The 18,686-nt window shown below is 37.6% G+C and overlaps 2 protein-coding genes across 4 annotated transcripts; one reads left to right on the forward strand and one right to left on the reverse strand.

The window, feature by feature from the left end:
• Positions 1 to 7,190: 7,190 nt before the first annotated feature.
• LOC129236019 (radial spoke head protein 6 homolog A) lies at positions 7,191 to 9,971 on the forward strand. The gene is made up of 4 exons (XM_054870181.1): positions 7,191 to 7,706; positions 7,775 to 7,967; positions 8,239 to 9,154; positions 9,211 to 9,971. Exons 1-4 carry the CDS (start codon positions 7,372 to 7,374, stop codon positions 9,909 to 9,911), a joined length of 2,145 nt encoding a protein of 714 aa, XP_054726156.1. The 5' UTR covers positions 7,191 to 7,371; the 3' UTR covers positions 9,912 to 9,971.
• On the reverse strand, positions 9,891 to 18,210 carry LOC129236020 (L-threonine dehydratase catabolic TdcB-like). 3 transcript variants are annotated; one of them, XM_054870182.1, is made up of 7 exons: positions 17,973 to 18,210; positions 17,829 to 17,899; positions 13,507 to 13,603; positions 13,097 to 13,450; positions 12,734 to 13,026; positions 12,435 to 12,676; positions 9,891 to 10,305 (listed from the first exon to the last, which is right to left on the reverse strand). In XM_054870182.1, exons 1-7 carry the CDS (start codon positions 18,090 to 18,092, stop codon positions 10,058 to 10,060), a joined length of 1,425 nt encoding a protein of 474 aa, XP_054726157.1. In that variant the 5' UTR covers positions 18,093 to 18,210; the 3' UTR covers positions 9,891 to 10,057. The 3 variants fall into 3 exon arrangements, with proteins under 3 accessions (XP_054726157.1, XP_054726158.1, XP_054726159.1); XM_054870183.1 differs by having other exon boundaries at positions 9,892 to 10,305; positions 12,450 to 12,676; XM_054870184.1 differs by lacking the exon at positions 9,891 to 10,305 and adding an exon at positions 12,125 to 12,367.
• Between the last annotated feature and the right edge of the window lie 476 nt (positions 18,211 to 18,686).

Consider the following 18,686-nt stretch of genomic DNA (forward strand, 5'->3'; position numbering starts at 1 on the left):
CATGAGAATTGCTTTGCTATGTACATAACGTATGTATGTATGTGTGCATGTTTACAACTTGTATTATTACTGCTTATTTGATTAAACGATCGATCGCATCATCGCACCGGAGCTATTGAAAATTGTTAACCTTAAGTAAATTATTAAGAAATTAATTTACTTTGAAATGAATAAATTGACGAGCCTTATTCGTTAAATTGTTGCATTATCATGCATTTGCTTAATTGCATGGTTCCCTTTCTTTTGCATTTATTTAACTGCTTTGGTAAACATTAAAATCATATGATCGAAATTCACACTGCAGTTTTATAAATAACACCTGAGCACATCATTATAATGACCCAAAGTGCGGTAAGCTCTAAATTCTTGCTAAGCGGGTGAAGGCTGTCAGTTTGATAGATGAAGGGCCTCTAACAATTATGATCATATGATTCTTACAATAAATATATGTATCCATATTAGTTAATTTTTTTGCACCTACTCGTTTGAGTATGCAGTATTTACCTATATAACCAAAAACTGGAATATCTAATCTTTGTGTCATAGCCGCAAAGATTAGCAGTGCTGCTGGGAAGTTAGCTTAGGGAAAACAAAACAGAATTATGTACATACATACATATGTACATATGTATGACCTGGAAAGAATATTTTTCTTGTTATTTTGAATTTAGAGCTCCAGTTGTTTACTCTGCTTTATGCTAACTTTTGCCGTTTATCGTTTGTCGTCTGCCATATAAAGGGAGATATATTTAGAGGCATCGGATATTCAATTGAAATATATTACAAAAACGAAAATTCACGTTGATTGGGCAATCTTTATAATTTTTGTTTAGAACCATTCATGACATTTATTTTTTAAAGATAATCTCTTTTAAATATTAGCCGCAACTGCGCAATAATTCGGCCATCGGTAAGCACCAATTTTGAATGGCTTGCTGGAAGACTTCGGTCGGTATCGCGTGAATAACTTTAGTAATGTTGGTTTCCAATGCCTCAATCGAAGCCGGTTTATCAACAACATATTTAGACTTTACACATCCCCACAAATAAAAGCTTAAAGGTGTGATATCACACAATCTTGGTGGCTAATTCACTGGTCCGAGACGAGAGATAAATTGCTCACCGAAACGCCGACGCAGTTAATCCATTGTCTCACGGGCTGTATGACAAGTAGCCGCAATGGCTGTCTTGTTGGAACCAAATGTTGTGGCTTCAATTTCCGCCAACATAAAGTCGTTTATCATGGCGCGATAGCATTCGCCATTCACTGTTACACTGGCGCCAGCCTCATCTTTGAAGAAATGTAGGCCGATGATTCCTCCAGCTCATAGCCGCACCAAACGATTTTTTTCAATGGATGTAATGCCTGTTCTTGAATCGTTTTGGGTTGCTCTTTATCCCAAATATGACTACTTAGCTTATTGTGGTTGCCATTAAACCAAAACTGGGCCTGATCGCTGAACACCATCAGTTGGCATAAACGCGCGATGAGCACTTTTCACAGAACATCGATTTTCGTAATAGAATTGTTCGATTTGTAAACGTTACTGAAGTCTTTCCATGATGAAATAACAATCAATACTGAAAAAAAATATGTATTTAATTTGACAGTAGTCACGCGTGATCTGCCAAACAAATCCTATTGGAAAAAGTACCTCCAATCTGATCACCCTTTACATAGGCCTCAGTTGGGTAATTGGCCGAGCTTTGCCTGACGCCAAATATTTAGAAATGCCAACTGAAGCCAAGACAGGACCCGGTAGCCGAATGAGTTGTTGCATGGCTACTATCCGGAGGTGCTGGAAATAATGGGAAAAAAATTTTTCTAACAGTGACTTAAAATAGATTTAAAAATAAATGAACCAAAAAATTATTAAATTCATTTCAATACCTTGAATCGAATTTCCCATATTAGCAATATTATATAATTAATATTCAAGTAGATTTTTCTGCTTCTTAATTGGCGCGATAACCGCTTACAAGATTTTGGCCGTGTTTAGCAAAGCGCGTCAGTCGTTTCTTCCTCGTGCTAACCGGCGCCAGTTGGAAACACAAAGTGAAGCCAAGTCCTTTTTCACCTGATCTTTCTAACGCAGGGAGACCTTCCTCTTCCTTTGCTCCCATCACCTGATACCGCATCGAATACTTTCATAGCTGAAGCGTTTGTATCCATTCGGATGACATGACCCAGCCAACGTAGCCGCTGGATCTTTATTCGCTGCGCTATGTCTATGTCGCCGTAAAGCTCATACAGCTCATCGTTCCATCGCCTGCGATATTCGCCGATACCAACGTCTAAAGGTCCAAAAATCTTCCGCCGAATCTTTCTCTCAAACACTCCAAACGTCGCTTCATCGATCATTCAAGTAGATTAGTTCCATAAATATGAACATTTTTTCTTGACAAATGAATACTTAAAGAAGCAACAATAATTTTCATGTACCAAAAATTCAACTTGCAATAAAAATAATTTTGTGACTGTGAGATTCACTGCTTTCCATTGCACTTTTTATCATTCAATCCATTATTTTATTTTACTGCATCCATAAAAAATTTGAAAAAAATATTCGAAAATTTCTACAGAAAAAATGCTACCATTCCAAATCCTTCATTGTTTAGATATTGAATTTTGGTAAATTCAGAAGGGATCCAACTGTTTAATTATAAAGGCATTTTTTCGTTCTTTTTTGCCTAGTGTAGTTTCCAATAAGTTTTTAGAGTAGCGTCAAACATTTTTTTAGCAAAAGTGCAAGACTTTTTTTCATTGAAATCGCACCAAGGCGAATTCATTAAAGGCGGTTGCACTACACCAGCAACAATATTTTGGACATTAAAATGTCACGTCAAAGTAGAAAACAAACAAGAGATTTATTCGTGAAGGCAAAATAGAAAAAAACAATCAATTTATTTCTTGTGTTAAAATGATATTAAAATGTCAATAGTAACTTTGGATTTTAAATTCATTACAAAATTTCAATTTTCAAATTACAAAATACGTTTCATAATTAGTTTTGTACTGGCATCCGAATGTACGCGACGAAAGAAAAAACAAAACAAATCTTCTGGCCTACTGTACACGCGTAAAATAAACACGATTTTTAAAGAATTTTTTTCTATAGAAGGAAAGGGGAAGCAATCACTCTGATTTGGGAAGTTATTACTTATATACTAAAATACAAAACTACAAAGTTTGATCGAGAAATTTTACAAAATGGCGGCATTGGAGACATTTTTGAAATGTGGTTTCTCTTGAAGGAGCTCCGCGGCACGCAGCACAGAGGGTGCAAATTTTAATCTGGAACAAAGAAACATTTTTTTTCTTAATCTAGATAAGAAAAGCTAGAGAAACACGTAGGAGATTTAAAAAATATTTATTTTTGTGGAATTAGAAAGCATTTGAAGGAAACAACTCTATTTTGGACTAAAAAAACGGCACTTAAATAATTATAACAATCGTTTAAATTAATCTATCGAAAATCCCCTACGCTCTTCTCTTAAGAAGGTTATTATACAGACGTAGTGAAAAACCTGATTAAAAATATTTAAAATTGTTTGAGTTATGCTGCGTGCCAATTTCAGAAAACGTGTTTTGAGAAAAACGCGTTTAAAGTTTGGAAATTTGGAGAAGTCGTTAGGTAGCAGTCACTAACGCTTGGTTAAAAGCTTAAAATATTTATGAAATAGACTTCGGTAACGTATGAAACTTTTTGTTCTGTATTTTAAAAGGTTCAAAGAATTTTTTAAGCTTATAAAAAAAAAATCAATTTTTTGAAATTTCTACAGTGGTGTTACCCCTTAATAGATTCGCCTTGAATCGCACGCTCGAAAATAACTAATGAAACAAATTTATGAATAAAGCTTCAAAATAAAACAGAAATATTTTTCTTCAACAAAATTCTTGTTTTGACAATTTCATGGCCGCTGAACCGAAGAAATTAAGAAGCAACATCAAAAGTAATCGAAGTGTCCTATGATACTTCTACTGCGATAAAATTTTTTTCAACAAATTAGGTTTTCTTTTAAATAGTTGTAGACCTTTAAGCAGCTTTCTTCTAAATTATGTTTAGTGAACAAGTCGATGGCAAACCTCCGAGTGTATTTCTGCCACGAAAAAGCTCCTCATAAAAAAAATTTTACCGTTCAGAGTCGACTTAAAACTGTAGGTACCTCCATTTGTGAAGCAACATCATGACGCGCACCACAAACCAGAAAAGGAGGTCGGCCAAAGACACAATAAACTGTGTAAGCACCAATTATGTACGAGTATATATAATTGAAGGCAAGTCTTAAGATAAGAAGAGAAACGCCGAGAGACGAAAAGATGAAAGGCATGAGCGAGAGGTGCTCGAAATGTACCGGGGGAGCCGTGCCAAAAAGTTGTATTAGTATGTCCAGCGTCTGACCGAAGATTACAAGCCCAATGTATATTCTTATAGAGATGAAAACGGAAATCTGGTTACAGATACGAAGCTGACACTGAGATTATGGAGGGTTAATTTCTCTAAGATGCTTTCCATTTCAATTCAAAAGGGCTATTCGGGACATGTTCTTCGATTTCGATGTAACTCAAATATGTTGCTCTCTGGTCAAAATAATGAGACACGTATTTTTTTGTTCGCCCGAAAAATTTTTTTTTCAAGCTTTATTGGCAATTTTGTTTTTCGGCTCAAAATCGATTTTTTTTTAATAATATAAGAAATTTTTTTTTTAAATGCTCATAACTTAGTCAAAAATGAACCGATTTTAATAATTTTGGGTTCAAAATGATCGTCATTACTTATACGAGCGATTTCATGTAGAAACAGTTGCATAAAGGTAGTTGAAAATTTTTTATTTTGCAAAAAACAAAAAGAGCGAAACAGGTTTTTTACTCAAAAATTCATTACTCAAAAACAACGCATTTTAGCTACTAGGCATTCAGCTCAATTAAAGTTTGAGATGTCCTTTTGATTTAAAAAAAGTTATAAAAAAAACAAAAATACACTTTTTGAAATATTGAATTTCGAAAAAATTTAAATTTTTTTTCTTTTTTGCTAAATAAAAAATTTTCAACTACTTTTTTGCAATTGTTTCTACATGAAGTCGCTCGTGTAAGTAATTGCGATCATTTTGAACCCAGAATTATTAAAATCGGTTCATTTTTGACTAAGTTATGGGCATTTAAAAAAATTTTTTTCTTACATAATTAAAAAAAATCGAATTTGAGCCGAAAAACAAAATTGCCGATAACTCTTGAAAAAAATGTTTTTCGGGCGAACAAAAAAATACGTGTCTCATTATTTTGACCAGAGAGCAACATATTTGAGTTACATCGAAATCGAAGAACATGACCCGAATAGCCCGGTTGAATTGAAATGGAAAGCATCCTAAGTTACTGGATGGCTATCAATACTGCCGCTATGGAAATGAGCCCGGTATCCCCACTTAGCTATGACGAGGTCTGTGTCGCTATTTAGCGACTGAAGTACAATAAATCAGACGGAGCAGAAGAACTCCCAGCAGAACTGTTCAAGGCCGGCGGCAATGATCTGATTGGGTGCATGCATCAGCTAAAATATAGCTGGCAGAAAACAGGCCCTATTATTGGAATCTCAGTTCCCCTTGTCCTGTGCTGAAGAAAGGCGACCCTACTCTATATGCGCCAACTACCAGGAGATCAGTATTATCACCATCTCATATAAGGTTCTGTCGAGTATATTGTGTGAAAGATCTTCCCACTATGCCAAAACCTGGAAAAAGCCCATGAAAAAGATAACGACATAACTCATCATCTCTTTGTTGATCATAAGGCTGCTTTCGATAGCTCGATAAGGGATCGCCTATATGCCACAATGCCTGAGTTCGGTATTCCCGCAAAACTGATTCCACTTTGCAAAATGACATTGAGCAACACGTCCAGCTCTATCAAGGTAGGCAAATATCTCTCCGAACCTTTCAAGACCTCATGGAAAAGGTACGACGGAGAGCCGGTGTTCATCGAAATGACACTAGCTCCTTGCATATTCTTATGGCATTGATATCATAGCAGCATTTTCCGCTTTCGAAAGAGAGTCAACTAGAGTGGGTCTGGCGGTTAACGAGAGCAAGACGAAGTATATGCTGTCCACTAAAAAAGATACACGGCGTTTTGGATTCAGCATTTCAGCGTACAAATATACCTATGAAGAAAAACCGACGAATCACGCTTGCTATTTCTGCTATTGCTGTTTTGATAATCTCTAATTTGTCGCGCCCGACAAAACTAACACTCTACAAGACGCTGACTATGGCGCTTAAGTATGGGTTGTATCGCAAAGAAGGTGTTCTAATGGCAAGTTAGAGAACAACGACGTAGGAGAAGGCCATGCATCCGATGGAATGACCAAGTCGAGGGAACTCTATCATCGCTTGGTGTAACAAACTGTCAGTAATCCTTGATCCGGTAACGGGTTGTGATCCTCGATCAGCCCATATAAGTATGTAAGTCCTGTATACACGGTATTTTCCAAACGAGCTTTTTTCACATCTTGGATCTTAGGTCGCTCATGTCATCTACATATCGTTAGAATGCGTGCTGTGAACGTTCATAGGTACATCGATTAGCACTCTTTAAGTATATTTTTACTCATTTTTGGAGTTTTTATTATTCAGTAATATTATCTTTAAAATTATAATTAATTAGTCTTATATTATAATCTTAAAATTTTCAGTGCCCATATTGGTTTTTATTTTTCCATAATTGGGAGCTCTACAGCCTTTCGAAAGGCATGTGACTTTTACGAACACGCTTTAAAACGACTATACAGCACAACCAAGTTCGATGGAATAGAAAATGAGACGTTGGCAGACAGTTCTCAAGCTGAGCAAAGAACAATTATCCACGGCACGTGAACTCCTTACAGTACTTATTATTAGCAAGACACAAGGAAAGGCTGAAAGACCACCACTTTTACTTTTGACGAAGCTGAGAGATTGAAGAGAAGGGAACTTGGTGCGTGTGGTACCACAATGTACCCAATTCACTTATCTTACTACTTATCCTATAGTCCTGGCTGTTCTGTAAAAAGATAGGCCCTTTAGGGTCAACTGTGTTGCGAGTGATGCGATGATATATTCCAACCTTAAGTATAGTTCATTCATTATTTGAAGTATTCTCAAAACAACAACTCAAATTCGAAAATCATTTGCCCAACATTTTGTTTCAAAAAACTCGCTCAAGCCAAATGTCTTTAAGGCATATTTGGAGAAATATCAAATATTTTAAAAAATACGTTTACATTTAGATACATCCAGTTTTCAGTTAATCTTACTGTTTTTTCACGAAAAAAACAGAAATTCGCCCGCCAATTACTTTCAAACAAGGGTTCAATAGATAAATAGAATACCTTAAAAATGGATTTGGACCAGAAACAATCTTGTAATGACTTCACTATGGAGACGAGTTCAAGTTCCCAAATTAATTTCCCATGCGACAGTCCATGCAATGTTGGCAAAACTGGCCCATGTAAAACTGCTCAAACGGGCAAATCGGATGAATTTGAAAATCCATGCATGCATATATTTTCCACCTCATCATCATCTTCGTCCAATACTATTATGAGTCAATATTTCGATTCTGAATGTCACAAACGCGATTACACACGCAAAGAGCCACCAAATATTGACTACGAATTGAATGTGGCTAAAGCGATTATGCAACAATACAGCAGCATCAGTGGTGACAACCTGTAGGCGGCATTGTAACAGTACTGCAAGATCACTCGCATCAATCAGCTGTTTTGTTTTTATTTTGTAGATTTGACCACTTGTCGGATATTATCAAGCGAGTTATCGATGAGCGTCCACCAAATGTAATCGATTTCTTCGAAGAGTTCAGTCGCAATGTACGTGAACAGAAGCTGCATATGCCTGAGCGATTTCCACCGGATGCAGTTTTTGAAGAGTCCCGCAACTATCGTGTGGCCAAGAAGTTTCTTTTGTCCATGAAGGTATTTTTGCATGCTTTAAAACTTGTATATAAAAGGGTGCATGAATGCCAAGTTGCGCGTTTGATTAGCTGAATAATTTTTGTTGTGTAATTTCTTTTTTGCCAAAATGAAGAGTAGCTGGACTGATTATGCATTGATTGCGTTTTGAAGTGTATAACTCCGTACTTTTACGTATGGCATGATAACGCGCCCACTCGCCTTGCATATCCTTAAATATCCTTGCTTTCCGTGATCTTTTTTCAATTTTTAATCCCCAAACTCTTCCCCGCAGTTGCCCATGTCGGAGTCGAACGAGTTGCAAGCAGCTGATGAAGCAATCGCTTTAGAAGAGTCCAAATCTACAATCATAGATTTAAAACTTGATATATTAGACTTGAGTCGTTTCATCACGTTCAACGAGCGTGTGCAACACTTACAATTCTTTTGGAATCAATGCGGTTTCGGCATCAACCCCGATGACATTTTTCAACTCGCCTGCTCCATGGATCGCCTACAAATTCATCCCTCCATTATGCAATGTCGCTTTTGGGGCATGATAAATGGCCTTAAAGCATCTTACTATATTGTAGAGGCATCGCTTTCCCACGAAGAAGTACTCTCACGTGTCGATCAAATGACAGAAGAGCTACAAGAAAAACACAAGGCAATGATATCACGCTTAGTATCGCCGGAAAAGCCAACACCAACTTTTATCGGTGCTGAGCTAACACCAGGCAAGCTGGGTTGGGAGGATCATCCAGTTGAAGAAGTGGCAAAAATGTTGCCAAATGCCGCGCCAATACCAATGGTCGAAGTGAAAGAAGTGTTCGATGTACCGCCTGAACTAGTCGGTGAGGGCGCTAACCGGTATTCATATTTTGTAGTGAACTCCGTTTCGGATGACTGGATTGAGTTACCGATGGTTACGCCTGGTCAAATTAAAGCCTGCCGCGATATAAAAAAGTTTCTTACCGGCGATCTTGAAGCCGATATTCAATCGTATCCATGCTTTTCGGGCAAGGAAAAGCATTATTTGCGCGCGCTTATCGCTCGAATCACAGCGGCCACATACATTGCTCCATATGGTTACTATAGGAAAATGACTAAGAAGGAGAAGCGCGCCTTCGATGGAATTGAAGATGATGATGAGGAAGAAGAAGATGATGATGAACCAAGTGATATGGGTGAGGGCGAGGAAGAGGAGATTGGTAAGTTTTTGCACCAAACAACTTTTTCGCCAATCATTTCGTTATTTAAACTTCAGATAACGATATAATGTTGTTGAAGAATGAAAAATATGAACCGGAGCCGCTGGAATCGTTGGCAAATCTGGAAAAATGGTTGCATGTACGTCCGAATTTATTGCTGCAAGGGCGTGTAGTTTGGTATGACGAGCTAAAGGCACAAAAAGCGCGCGAGAAGGAAGTGGCACGTCTGCAGAAACTTTTGCGTATGGAGGAAATGGGCGAAGAGGAGGAAGAATTAGAACAGGAGGAAGAGGAAGAAGAAGAGGATGAGGGCGAAGAATTGTCCGCACCAGAAGTAGGACCACCAATACTTAATCCCTGCTACAACGACATAAGCGATCAGTACACCATGCCTTGGGTATCGCGTTTCACCAGTAAATTCACCAATAGAAATGAACGCATACTTGTCATGCAATCGAACATTTGGCCAGGTGCCTATACGTTCACCTATGACAAGTTATGTGAATCGATATATGTCGGCTGGGGTCATAAGTATGTGTCGCGTAATTTACCATTCATTCATTTGCCACCGATTTTGAATGAATATCCGCATGGCGGTGAGGACTTTATCGAAACAACCGATCCCACACCGGAAATGGAGGAGGCCTATCGTCTGAGTTTGATAAAGAAACAAAAGCCAGTAGACGATGGTGAACATTTGGATGAATATGAAGACGAATATTCAGCTGATACAAATGTCGATGATGCTGAAAAATAATGATTTATTGAAATATTTTGTATTTTAACCTTCTTTGCGCCATTTTTACAAATTAAATTGAACTAAAGAAAATTTTGGTTTCTCTTGCTACAGGAGCAAGTTAAAAGTTTCAGTTACAGAAATTTAAAAGTTTTAGAAATTTCGCATTACATGAAGTGCTTTTTCGATATCGCTTTTCGGTTTGATGTAGATGACTTTTTATGCTTCCATAAAATTTGAGTCTGCTCTTGAACCTTTTGTTGAATGACGTGATGCGTGTACTCTGATGTCGGCTTTGGTATGCCTTCTTCAGTCACTTTTCGCATATCTTCCCTTGCCGCTGCATGACTCTCTTCTCGTGTACCTCGTTTTGCTTCCTCTTGTGTCATTTCTTTTGGCTGCTGTTTTATCTTAGCTAAAAGGAGCAGATTAAGGAATGTCACATTGCAGTGATGTGTAAAAAATTCATATATTGATTTATTAAAGCGCTATTTCAAGAAGCATTTTCAATTGGTTTTCACCGGTTGGTGTTTTAAAGCCAAGTTTAACGCTTTTTTGTTAGATGTACCACACGTTATAATGCCAGCCGGGAAAATAAAGATTTTGGGAACTAACAAACTAACACACTAAAGGCACTTAGGTCAATCTCCCGCTCAAATTAGTAGTGTGTGGCTTGACGGCGATTTTCTATTAGCTTTTTCATGACAAGAATGCGCTCGAAGGATCACCAAGGGAGAACCAAAAATGAGGCATATTTCCATTACCTTCAAGCAAGGACAAGAACTATAACCTAAATCTGTGCGGGAAAAAAATTAACACAGAGTATCAGTGATCTGATACTCACAGTTTTGGTGTTTAACAACCGATTTTCATGACTTTAATATATTTATAAAGGTTGACGCTTCTACAATTACGTGCCGAATTTTCAAGCCAATCAGAGCAAAGCTGAGCGAGTTTTAGTTTCAAAGTTTCAGGTCAATCAGAGCAAAATTAAGGGAGTTACAGCAATTATTCCGAGGAGATTTCACAGTTTTGGTGTTTGACAACCAATTTTCATGATTTTTACATGTTAAGAAAGGTTGACGCTTCTACTCATCTTCCAAAAAAGGTAAAAGTGGTTCCACGAGAATGGTCAGTTCGGTGTAATTGAGTTAATATCAAGAATAACCCAATCACAAATAATAAAAATATAAATAGAACGAATTGCAGTGTTCTCGATTATATATACCTATGCCTCTATGGTCAACGGCATATAAAGGGTGATTAGGGATACTTTTGCGAAAAAGGTTTTCTTGAAAGATTGCGAGTGACTACTGTCAAACTAAATGCATAGTATTTTTAGTATTCATCGACATTTCGTCATGGAAAGCCTTATGCCTTAACAACATTTACAAATCGTACAATTGCATTACGAAAATCGACGTTCTTGAAAAAGTGTTCATCGCTCGTTCAGGCCAACTTATGGTGTACATAACCGTCTTACCGAATGCACCATCGGCAAAATTGAAAATAACTTTACATTATTGGATGATACTCGATCGATTAGATCACGTACAGCCCAAAGTGAAGAGAATATTGCGGTTGTAAATGAGACTTTTGCCGAAGACCCGAAAGAATCGATTCGGTGCTGATCTCAACAACTTGGCCGATTTTGCGCAAATATCTTGGTTTGAAAGCGTATAAAATACAGCTAACCCAAGATTTGTGCCCAGCCGATCTTCCAAAGCGTCATAATTTCAGTCGTTGGGCTCTTGAAAACCTCGTCGAAGATCCGCATTTTGGGACCGGAATTTTGTTCAGAGATGAGGTTAATTTTTGACTTAATGACTACAGCAATAGCCAAATTATCAAATTATATTTAAACTCAAGAGCAACCCGAATCCATTCAAGAGCAACCCTTTGGTGCGGCCTATGGGCTGGAGGAATCATCGGCCCATATTTCTTCAAAGACTGTCTGGCGCCAATGTAACAGTGAATGGCGAACAGGGAATCAGCTAAACGTGCCAAATAGCGCACTTTACAATCGATTTATTGCAATATTCAAACCACCATTGACATAATACGGTCAGATTAATGGGAAAAGTAGTCGAAAATTGGACTGGTCGAGTGGATCATTTAACTTGTAACCCAGGCGGACATATGCCGTGACCTACATAGATAAAGGTATATTAAGAAAGTTTTCATAAATTACAACTACTCGGTTATCAGTGAATTTTATAGTATCAGCTATTGAGCTTACGTCATTTTGGAGATCTGAATAATTATTATTTAAGTCTAACCTAATTTTTTATTGTTTTTACAAAAGTTGACAATTTTCATACTTTCCTCTCATTTCTCTCCCGCAGCTCTCTAAAATGACATCACTGCAAAATAACGTTGTAAATCCCCCTTCAATACGCACGATATTATACTCTATAATTATTATACAAGATGACAAATTAATCATCCAATTTTGCTTATCCGGTTATATACTGTAGCTGTCCCGTTTGATCATATATATTTAATACATCTGATTTATTTTGCGCCACCTTGTATAACACCTACCTTCTTTTCTCTTACCCATTTCCTTCTTATAAACTGACTTCAACCACACCGTCTCGGATACCACATCACTAAGTGTTAAACCAAGCTTATAAAGTTTTTCAAAAAGTTCATCTAAGTCGGTCACTGGATCGTTGTCATCACAATCATCCTCGAATAGACGACGTTCAGCAGCCAAGCCCTGTTCAAGAGCGCATCCAAGCGCAGGTGGAGACGTATTGCAACCAGTAAGTAGCACTATCACTCTAGATAACAGAAATGCACATACATTCTCCTCTTTCTCACTCGACACAACTACAAACCTTTGCATTTGCAACTCATTCAATTGTCCAGCCAGTATTGCTGCCAAGCCGACAGCAGCAGCCCCTTCAACAACACACTCCTCTTCTACTACCAACCGTAGCATCGCTAGTGCCACCCAAGCCTCGCGTACTACCACTAGTTTATCGATAAAAGGGGCGGCCATAGTATAAGCATTAGAACCCGCTATTGGCACCAACAAACTCTCAGCTAGTGAGTCGTTCGGCGCCACATAAATGGGCGACTCATTCTCCAGCGCACGCGCAAAGCTTGGGCATTTCTCTGATTCGACACCCTGCAAAGAATTATTCCAAAAGGCCAACTTCAGTATTTCGCTTCGATTAGTCCATACTTGACGAACTCACAATAATTTTAGTATTTGGTGATGCCAGCTTAAGTGTTGTGGCAAGTCCTGCTATAAGTCCACCGCCACCAACAGGCACAATAACAGCATCGATTTTAGGTACTTGCATTAGCATTTCCAAGCCAATTGTGCCACAACCAGCAATCACATTTGGATGGTCATAACCGTTGATGTATTCCAATTGACGTTCTTTAGCAAAAACTAATGCAACCACTCTGGACTCACTAATGTCGAGACCTTCAGTAATAACCGTTGCATTATATGACCGACATTTTTCAATTTTCCAAGGCGATGTGTAGATGGGCAATACTACAGTGACTGGTATATTCAGTTGATTTCCATGATAGCTTAAGGCCTGCTCAGAGAGAGTAAAATTTAGATGGTGGTTTTAGTAAATTTGTGCGCTAATACCAAAGCATGATTTCCGGTAGATGCGGTTATTACACCAATTTGCTTCTGCCTATCGGAGAGTAGAAGCAAGGCAAAGCGTGCGCCACGTTCCTTAAAACTGCGGGCGGTGAGCAGGGTAGAGTTAGAGGAGGAAGGAGACGTATAAGGTATAGAATAATTAGAGAGTACAGAAACATACAATATAAGGGTTTATATTTCTGGCCTTTTAGTAGCCTCAGGTGTCAGCTGAAAGCTGGAAAGCTAGACCTATTTTACCAAAACGTAGCCAGAACATTTTGATATATCAGATCTATTAATGTTGCTTTCAGTGGCTTTAAAAATTGCACTCGGAACAAAAATGGAATTATTATTTATTGATTTTTTTCCAATTTGTGGCAACAAAAGTGCGGACGCGGCGCGTATCACCACAATTTGAAAAAGGCCCTGGAAATGCTACTGAACAAAGTGCTTCGAAAATTAGTTTAAACGAATTCAAAATTGTATTGATCAGCATGGAGAATATTTTGAAAACCCATACAGTCATTTTCAACCACCAATGTTAACTTGTTCATTGTTAGGCCAGAAAATAGCATAGAAACCCTGAAATGAGCAGCCAACCAGTGCCCATTTATTTGTCGTAAAATTAAGAATTTTATTATCATACGAGTATAAATAAATTTAATTTTTATTAATATTTCCTAGTAGCAATGTCTTCTCTATAGCCACTGAGTTCCACTTTGTTAGTATTTCCTACAGGTAAATCTGATCTGCCCGTCCAAACGGCCATCGTAGTAGAATTCGTTGGTGCGTGACTACCTTTCGGAAGTGCACAGGTTCGCATCTCCGTACATGAAATTCCAAATAATAAAAAAAAATTGTTTCTAATAACAGTCGCCATGAAAAAGATCCTCATGAAAAACCATCTGCCGTTCTTAAGTCGGCTTAAAGGATGGACCTGAAAAAACTAGTCGATTGTGTTTACTCATCACTTGCGTAAAACTAACTGTACCGAATGAATAAGTATGCCTATTCATAGTGTTTGTTGTCATTATTAATTTAGCGCATTGACTTTTTGTAACTTCTACGTATTCTTCAAAATATATTCGGTTAAGTCCCAAAAAAGCCTGTAAGTCGGAAGGATACGCGCAAGAAGTGTGCAAAAGTGAAATCTTACGATCATGTAAAAAGATTATAGAATCCACGATAAACCAAAAAAAAGTGATAAAACACGTGCGCGAAAATTATACAGCCAAGATATTCAGAAAATATGACTGGGTGGTTAATAACGATGAAACATACGTCAAAGCCGACTTTAAACAGATTCAGTACTCTGAGTTGTATACTACAATGAAGATAGTAGGAGTCCCAGATGCCTTTAAGCTAAAGATATTGGGCAAGTGCCCTAAAAAATGTTTGCCAAGCCATTTTCTAGGGTGATATGAAAAGCAAAACGTTCACTACCACGGACATTATAAGACAAGAAATTCATTTGAAGGAGTGTTTACAAAAGCGTTTGCTGCCATTCATAAAACAACATAGAGGTTCCGTTTGTTTTGGTCTGATCTAGCATCGTGTCATTATAGCCGTCTTGCTATAAGCAATATTTTGACTGAAATATTGGGTTTCAGAAAGCTGTTTGGTATGAAAATCACGGGGTAAATATCGTTCAAAAGGACCACAACCCACCAATCTGTCCACAATGGCACCCATTGGAAAATATTGGGCAATTCCTTAAAATGAAAAAAGGATTTAAAATCGATTTGCAGTTCAAAATGATTTTTTTGTTAGTAAGCTTAATAAATAAAGAAAAAAAATTAATAAAAATTGTTTTGATAGCTAATATAAATTTGATGTTATAACGAATTTGTGGGAAAACATCAAGACGTACATCACAAATTGTAGAAGGAACACGGACAAACACCAAATAAAGAGGGTAATTACATATATATATATATATATTTATAAATTGTTCTGATCTTTAACAAACTGAGTCTCACTTTCATACTAGGCTTTAGGGAGCATTCAAGGACACTTTTCATAGTACTCTGATCACTTTTCTCGATGATAAAATTAAAATAAATAAAAATTATCGATATGCACATTTTTCGAACTAATCTTGGACAATGGAATAAGAGCTCACAAGTCCGTTGGACTATTTTATTTTCATGATTTTATCAATTATTTCGATGGCTCATCTACCACTGCTTTGTTGTTTCACATATTTTTTCGTCATCTAGTCCGACTTTTCACCATAGTCGCCGTGGTACTAAAGAATGTATGTAATATTCTGTTTTTTTTAATTCTTTTTTAGAACATTGTAATGCACAACTGGCACTTGGAGGGTATATCGTGAGATATGGCTCATTAAGGACATCTGGCATAAAACATTCAGCACTTTTTATGATACTTCACCTAATGTAATAAAAGCTGTGAGGTACATTGCGCACATTTTTGTGTGCTATATAAGCACAGTTCTTCTTCTTATGTGGTACTCCTCCAAAACCAGTATCATCCCATTTACCAGGAAAAGGGTTCTAAATATATCCACCCTGGGAATAAATGGAACATGCGTACCTCTAAAAGTAGAGGTTAAATATCTAAGAATTATCTTGGATTAAATACTCACTTGGGAGGCCCACCCCAACTCAGTAATAAAAAAGGCAACGAAAGACCTTTGGTCAACAAAACAACTCTTGGGTAAATCCTTGAGTGTGAACCCCAAAATGACCTTCTGGATCTACTCCCAAATGGTAAGACCTATTGTACTATATGGAGCTTTGGTATGGTGGGTTAAAACAAATAAAACTACTGCTATATCAACTACAAAGGCTGACGTGCCTAAGCATAACAGGGACCATGAGAACTACCCAACTGCTGGCACGGAAGCGCTTTTAAATTTACCACCGCTACATTTAGCAATACAAGAGGAAGCTACTATGCACGCACTCTCTTTTCATTTGAAAGAAAAACTTAAACCAGGAGATTTTACTAGACACCTCAATATTTTGAACAGGGCTCAACATGCAGTACGCATAACCCAGGCGAATTACCACACGGAACCCTTATTCAATTTTATAAAGAAATACAAGGTTATCTTCCCGTCTAGGGAAGAGTAGAACACTAACCCAACATGGATAAATGATGACTCACAAAAATGGTTCACAGATGTTTCTAGAACGCCCTAAGGAGTAGGAGCAGGAATAGTGGGGTCTAGAGCACACGAATCCCTAACACTAAATACAGATACCACAATTTTGCATGCGGAGCTCTTCAGCATAATGGAAACAGTGAAAATCATATACAAAAGAGGGTTCAAGAAAAATTAAAATACTTTCGCACACCCAATCGGTTCTCAAAACATTGAACAGCTTCACATTTAAGTCAAAAGTACCAATAGAGCGTAACAATGCACTCAACAAACTGGCCACTCGTAATCAGGTGTCACTGATTTGTGTAAGAGGACATAACGAACGTGAAGGAAATGGGAAGGTAGACTTGTATGCCAAAAAAGGGGCAGAAGGGCTATTTATTGGACCAACCATATTTTTCGTCTTTAACAAAAAAATATAAAACAGCAAACCAAAAAATGGATCCAAACTAAAATCAGGGAACACTGGAATGGCACAAGCGGTTTTAACCACTCCAAACAGTTTTTGAACTTCAACGCCAACAGAGCGAAATCTGTTCTAACCCTAGATAAACCCTCAGATTACTCTGTGGAGCACTTACAGGTCACTTTGCCTGTAGTAAACACTTTAATACAACAGGGTTATCTAGTACAAGATTGTGCATGCTCTACTGTGTTGAAGAAAAGTCCATAGAACACTTAATCGCCAACTGTGAGGCATTAGGCCACAGAAGACACAGAATACTGGGCTCGTACCTACTAGAGGAGGAAGACCTACAATTGCTGCCTAAGTGGCTGGTTCGATTACTCAGTACACTAAATAATTATAATTAAGTAAATAGGGGCGCACAATAGACCAATCTGGTCTCAGTGCAGAAAGGCCTTAGCCTAACCCGTGCAACTATTATCATTACCATATGTGGCACTACAACCGTGTGTCGGTTTTGACTGAATCCAACTGTTTTTGTCCCGAAGTTAAAAAATCTAAAATTGGCAACAGAAGAGATGGGCGACGGCTGAGAAATTAATATATTAGTATAATATTTCCACGAATACGCTTCTAATAAAAACAAGCATCGTTTCTAACAAAAAACCTAAAACTAACAAAAAAACTTAAGAGTCTGGTGACTATTTTCGTTAAAGCCGCTTGGCACTTAATGGCACTTTTAATATCCACTACGTTCTTTCTCTTTCTACTGGCTTTCATTTCTCTCACCTGCCTGTTGGCTGCATAAACTCTTTCTTAAAATACAAATCCATGTTGTACGCGGAGCCATTCACAGCACGCTGAGGGATGATATGAATATAAATTTTATTTGCTGTGAGTGCGTATGTATAAATGTCTGAGTGTATGTATTACCGTGCATGGCGTTTTCACCACTGTATCCATCAGAAGGAAATCAGCAGTTGTGATGTCTTCAATACTTATACCTTGCGGATTCTTGGGATCACAGTTGGCGTCGATTATATCGTCATCCATTGCCTTTGATTTGAATTCGGACTTCCTTTTTTATATTGTCTATATTTTAATAACGCATAAATACTAGGAGAAACAACAAAAGATGACTTTATAAATATTTTGAGAACTATTTTTTATTTATTCCCAATGACGGATTTCCCAATTTTACTATGTTGGAAAACGTGTTTATACCGAGCGTATTTGTGCTGCTAAAAATTCAAAATTCGGGATATTTTTTTCGAGTATCCAAAGAGGTGAAACTGGAAACTGAACTCTGAAAAACAGGTAAGGAAAGCACAAATTGCTTTGTATGCCCACAAACGTATTCTTGGAAGAAAATGGGTCCTCAACCTAAATATTCGATCTACCCGCGGCCAGAAGTATCTGGCGTCTTTGCAGGTTTGCGCACTAGCCCAACGCGCGCTGTATAGACGCGAGACGCATATTTGCAGGAGTAGACCAACAGGTTCTCATGGAAACCCCAATGCTCTCGTTTTGTAATAAAAACATCTCCAGACTCCGCGCTCTCCAGCCAGCTCACCGGCTTAAATTACATACATGAAATTTGTATTTTTTTGCCCTCTTATAATTTGTTTCCTTGTCTTTTTTTTGGCA

The sequence above is a fragment of the Anastrepha obliqua genome, chromosome 1 (assembly GCF_027943255.1).
Source record: "Anastrepha obliqua isolate idAnaObli1 chromosome 1, idAnaObli1_1.0, whole genome shotgun sequence".
Lineage (NCBI taxonomy): Eukaryota > Metazoa > Arthropoda > Insecta > Diptera > Tephritidae > Anastrepha > Anastrepha obliqua.